General features: G+C 46.9%; 1 protein-coding gene across 1 annotated transcript in view; it reads left to right on the top strand.

Moving 5' to 3' along the window:
- Positions 1 to 2,462: 2,462 nt before the first annotated feature.
- The window catches only part of PEPD (peptidase D), a 130,187-nt gene continuing 126,649 nt past the window's right edge, over positions 2,463 to 6,000 (top strand). Inside the window, exon 1 of the mRNA XM_035120425.2 lies at positions 2,463 to 2,510. Within this exon, the coding sequence (XP_034976316.1) occupies positions 2,467 to 2,510 (44 nt within the window). The 5' untranslated portion in view covers positions 2,463 to 2,466. The remainder of the gene's footprint in view (positions 2,511 to 6,000) is intronic.

Raw genomic sequence — 6,000 nt, 5'->3', positions numbered from 1 at the left:
TAGACAAATAACCAGATGTTGCAAGGGTGTAAACATTCAATTGAATTATTTTTACTTCTCTTTTGATCTAAAAAGCAGGAACTGTGCGGGATCAATTTGCTCCTCATACCAGCACATGCTCAAACTTGATCTCCATCAAGTTGCCTTGGTGTGTCGGACCACAGGGCCTGGGACTCTTGGGTCGGACATCTGATGTGAGGCGTCAGGCAGGGTGGGCACGGCACACCCGGGCATTGTGTCCCACTTTTCTGCATTGTCGGCATTCTGTGTTGCGGAAAGGCAAGTCCTCCGCTCGTGGCTCTCCCCGCAGCTTGCACAGTTCCCCTCTTCCGGACAAGGCTGTTGTGCTGGGCGTGTGGCTTGTCTGCGCTGCTGCACTCGGTGCATGTCCTCCCGGTCAGATTCTGAGTCGTCGGTGAGGTCCTCGTGCTGGACCCTCGGTTGGGATGACACGTTTGACTGGAATCCTTGTGTTGACCTCTCGGCGGCTTCAGTTGCTAGAGCTTCCTCTAGGGCGACCTGGAACGTCAGCTCCTTCTTGGGGAAGAGGCACCACTGCAGCTTCTCGTCCCTCAGGCTGCCCACGAGGCGGTCGCAGAGCATGTTCTCCAGCTCTATGAAGTTGCAGAGCCGGGCAGCCTGGTGGAGGGAGGTCACATACCCGGTTATGGTTTCTCCGGGGGCCTACCACATTGCGTAGAAGGCGTTGCGACACACTACCACCGAGGGCCGAGGCAAGAAGTCCCCCTTCAGCCATTCCATTATCGTGTCGTAGGGAACGGTCACAATATTTGCTGGAGCGAGGAGGGCTCGGGCGATCTCAAATGTTTCTTCTCTACAGACGCTGAAGAAGGTCACCCTCTTCTTGGCTGCGTCGGTGACATCCTTTGCCTCCAGGAGGAACTGGAAGCAGGTGGCGTATCCTTCCCAGTCTCCTGAGGCTGGGCTGAACGGCATGAAGCTGTTGTCTGTCACCATTCTGAGTCCTTGGGTCCTGGAGCTGTAGCCTGGATGCATGGTGCGATGCTGTGTTGCCTGTGGTGGCTGTGTGCGGCGCGTGGTGGACAGCTCAGCAGGATCCCACCTTCATTGCCAGTGAAATATACTCGGAGTCCTGTAGTGACTCCATGCTCTTTTTTGCAGCTTGTAAAGCAGTGAATGAAATGCCCCCCCGAACCTCAGGCTTTTATATACATTATTTACACAATGAGTCCCGTCTGATTGGCTGATTCTGCTTCCCTCCTGGGGCCTGATTGGTCTTCTCCTGCAAGCCAATCAGTTGTTGAATTCTAGGATCCTACTTGCCTATTGTTCTGGGGTCCAAGCTTAGGACATAACACTGACAATAGCCCTCCAAAATTTTAGGCAGCATTTCCCACAAGCCTTACCTGGAGATGCTGGGGATTGAACCTGGGCCTTTCCCCCCCTGCAAAACAAATGTGGCATTTTGTTTGTGTTGTGCAACTGTATATATTTACGGATTGAGGAAAATGCAGCATGTACATCTTGACAAAGTGACCTCCAGCCCAGAAAACCATTTTTGGTGTTATTTTTAAAAAACAACAACAACATATGTTTTTTATTTTATTTTTTAAGTTCAGCTGTAAAAAGTCAACAGGATGTACAGATAAACAAAAGAAAACTGCAACCATGACTGTGACTGAGTGAAGTACAGACGTTGTTTACATTATCTTCTTCATCTTCAATATTAAGAAAGAAATATGGTGCAATGGAAGGCGACAATTTATATCAGAAAGAAATCAGATCAAAAGCCATGAAAAAAACCAATTCTTGTGCAGGGCGATCCTCTGCATGTCTGCTTGGAAACATATTCTGCTGCAGGGTTTATTCACTCATTCTCAAAGCGGCCGACAACACAGAAAGCAGGAATGCATCTCAAAATCAAACAGCACAAGAACAATTTTATAATAACATAACAAAACAGCAACATAATACCGAATGTAACAACATATAAAAACCACACAATTTCAGCACTATAAATATAACATCACGCCTCCTGGCCATAGCAAAAATGACAACGAAGGGTAACAGTTCCCCCTTGGTTGAGCAGGAGACTCTTAATCTCAGGGTTGCGGGTTTGAGCCCCACGTTGGGCAAAAGATTCTTGCATTGCAGGGGGTTGGACTAGATGACCCTCGTGTTCCCTCTTAGCTCTACAGTTCTATGATCTAGAAAGACCCCACCCATCATCGTATTTGGTACTGAGAACAAGTTGTGGGCAGGCTAAAAGCCCTGGCAAGGTGTGGCACCAGGGCCGTTTCTCTCCTCCCCAGAGAAGAGACAGCCAACTTGCTCCAGAGGGGCTAGAAACATAAAGAGGACGCAGCGCGCCCTCCCCGCTGGCCAAAGAGTTCCCCGTCGCCAGGAGCAACCAAACCCCACCCTTTGCCCCGCCCCTTCCTGGTTTCCCTTTTTTTAGTGGCTGACAAGGGCGCCGGCGGTCACATGACAGACCGAGTCCGACGAAGCAACATGGCTGCGTCCGAGGGGTAAGAAAGAGGCGCTGCTCCTGCTTGGCAGGCTGCGGAGCAAAGCTGGCTGGAGGCAGAGGGTGGCTGGCTTGAAAGATTCCTTGCAGGAGCTGGAGGGAGGAATAAGCAGCACTCTCTTTGCCTCTTGCGGGAGATTCCCTCTTTGGAATGATGCTGCGGAGCGTGAACACGTTTTCTAGATTCCCTCCGGTTTACGCCCCTCTGCGACCTCTCCTACGAATTAGTGGGAATGGGGTGCCTCCTGACGTGCACGTCGCCCGTGGCTGCGGGTGCACGGGCACCCAGTGCCACGGCTCCCCTGGCTTTCTCTGTACTCCCCGCCCCATCTCTCTATCCATATAGGTAGCAAGCGTGGCTGAGTGAGTTTTAGGCTGTGTATATGCCATACGTTTAAAGCACACCCCCAGAACCTTGAGAAATGTAGCTTATCCCTTGGAGAGTTGGATTTTATGCCACCCTTAGCTACAGTTCCCGGGACTCCTGGGTTGTGGGTGAATGTGCTTAAAATGTGTGCTTGCAGCTGGACAAATGGACACAATAGACAAAGCCATTCTGAAGTTTTCAGTATTATATGCAATGCTCTTGTTCTGTTCCCTTTTTCATCTCTGTTTTTAACCTTCCTATGGGCAGGTTTGTACTGACCTTTCATTGCTTTCACTTCAGAAGTTAGTATGAATAATGCACAGGAATGTCAAAAGGGGTGGAGGGGGAGCCAAAGGTCAGTACTGCTTTGTGTGCAAAAGGTCCCACCTTCAATGCCCTGCATTTCCAGGTATGGTTGGGAAAGACCCCTGCCTGAAGTCTTGGAGAGCTGTTGCTGGTTCCTTATGAGGATATGTGGGTGTCCTTATTTTGATGTTAACTGTTTGAACTGGACTTTAGTACTTCCTTTCAGATTCAATGCTTGTATCAAGGGGCATAACCTGCAGTTGTCTTTATTTCTTGGGGAGACGTTGGGTGTGGTTTTTCCAAGTATTTTTGTGTGAAAGAGAGTTCTTTTTTGTGTTTTAACCACCACTCCCAGGCCTAAAAATATGTGTGACCTGCCTGCCCCCAAATGGTAAATGTTGCTAAATGTGTTTGAGTTCCAGCTATTCTGTAACAGCAACAAGATCTCTAGGTTAAATTCAGTGGTAGAAATTTGCCTGCAGAAAATACCATATTCATTCCCTAGCATCTCCAGGTAGGGCTGAGAGAGACCTTGTCTGAAATCCTGGAGCTCCATAGCCAGCCAGTGTAGACAGTACTGAGCTAAATGAACTAATGGTCTGAACTCTGAATAAAGGACCTTCCTATGCTCTTGTTCTAGGGCAGTTTTTTTTAAGGGACTCTCTGGCAGGAGTTGATTAGGGTGATTAAACAAACAGTAGGAAGAGAAGATTGTAACAAAGAGAAACTCTCATCCATGGGATGAGAACTGGTCTCCACATGTGAGGTGCAGTGTGTTCCATATAGCCGTGGAATAGGGATGTATTTTAAAATTAAGGGATCTGCCTGGCCATGGTTTCTGCCAGGCTTGTCTTTGGCCAAGTTTGGCACACCCATTGCCCTTTCTGTTGTACTTTCCCTGAATCCTGCTGACCTGGCGTACATCTGCAAGATTCCTCCTGACCCATCGACTAAAGCAGGGGTGGACTCACAACTCCAGTCAGCCGCAGAGTCCAAGAACATCTGTAGGGCCACAGGTTATCCATCCCTGCCTTGAAGGAAGATATTGGTGACCCAATGCAGCACCTCTTGATTCTAGGATTGGCTCTCTTGTGTTTGCTTGATGCACACACATCCCAGTGTATCAGCACAACTAATACTGTAATGTCCTTCTAGGCTCAGGTGGAACAGCTTCCCCCAATGTGGTGCCCTCCATGTTTCAGATTGCAACTCCCATCAGCCCCAGCCAGCTTGTCTGTGCTAGTTGGGCCTGATAGGAATTATAGTCCAAAATATCTTGAGGGCATCAGGTTGGAGAAGGCTGAGGGAGAGTAAGGCATATGCAGGCATATCTCTTGGGCTGTGAGTGATTTTTGAATTGCAGCAACACAGTGTTTCTGTGTAAACAATTGCCTTCTGCTTCCCTTTCATTTCCCCCATTTGATAAAAAAATTGGTTGCTTTCCTACCACAAACATTTTTTCAAAGCAACTGTTGGACGCTCAAAATCCTATTAAAAATCAGTTGTGCTTTCTTTGTGCTTCATCACGGGTGCCACAGATCTATTCATTACTGCTGTAATGTTAAACCTCATACTGTAAAAAATGACCTCGTCAGTCTGAAGGCTTTTGATTAAGGGAATCTGAGTTTTGTCCATACAAAACTTGGATTCTTGATGAAGACGATCAAAGTCCTGACCTTGTTATTTTTCAGTAGGTTTGCAAAGCAAGTCACTAGAGGAGCACATTAAGTTCACATTGTGGGATTTGTGAAGTGTTTTGCAAAGAGACTTGAGATTGCTGAATAGATCTCTGGCAGAAGAGCTTGCTGCCTCCTGCTGTGCCCCACAGATCTTGGGATGTGAAGCTTGGAGGGAACTGTAACTGTGTTTAATATGCTCATCCATTCATTGTGTAGTTTGAATGAGTGTGTTAAATATTTCCTTTTCTCCATTGCAATTGCAGTGGCATGAAAAGAGGGACTTTTGGTGTGATCAGGACTTGGTTAAAGTTTAAGCATTCCTCTTGGCATTAATACAGCGCCTCCTGAATTGATCAAAGTACTGCACATAATGATCTTAACCCATAAGAGAGGTCAGAATCTTCCTGTTGAGGATGTGGGAGGGGAAAAGGTCAAGGAGAGTGAGACTGCACACAGCTTTGTGTGTGTTTGTTTATTTCATAATATTTATGCACTGCTTGATTGTAAAAACAACTGCAAAGTGGTTTACAAAAAAATGTACAAACTACCTAGTTCCTGTTTCTCATGTACCATGAAATATGTGTTTTTTACCCAAGGATGGAGCACCCCTCTCCTGCAAAAAAGAGAGGAAAAGGGATTTTTCTCTAGGTGTTAGAAACATAATTTATTGAAGGCCCAACATATTTAAGAAAATTCTCATATTTTACATGTTTATTGCAAGTGTTTTGGGTAAATGTGGCTTAGGTCTTACTTACATTATTATTGCTGTAATGGTCAAGAATTGAAAGAAGGAGAGGCAAGATGAGGGTGAAACCCAACAAGTCTATGATGAGTGCAATAAAAACAATGGTGATCACACGAGTAGAGCCCTCTTCAGTTCCCAGTGACTCCTTGAGAGGCCTCCTGCTTTCTTGGCTTTCCCCCAGTGACATTGTCTCAGCGATCCCACTCACATCCCCTTCCATGGTCTGCTGTGGTCTCACACTTGTAGCAGCCGCTGCTCTGAAGTACTCATATCATCTGGTGGTACTGCTTAATGGTTTGGTTTTCTGCCCGGAGAAGCACGGGGACCGGACCCATATTTAAGAAAATTCTCAATTCAGTGATACATTTTAAAGAATCCCAGCCCCAAAGCAAAT

The sequence above is a fragment of the Zootoca vivipara genome, chromosome 6 (genome assembly GCF_963506605.1).
Source record: "Zootoca vivipara chromosome 6, rZooViv1.1, whole genome shotgun sequence".
Lineage (NCBI taxonomy): Eukaryota > Metazoa > Chordata > Lepidosauria > Squamata > Lacertidae > Zootoca > Zootoca vivipara.
Note: the sequence above shows the minus strand (reverse complement) of the source record. Positions and strands in the feature narration are given on the sequence as shown.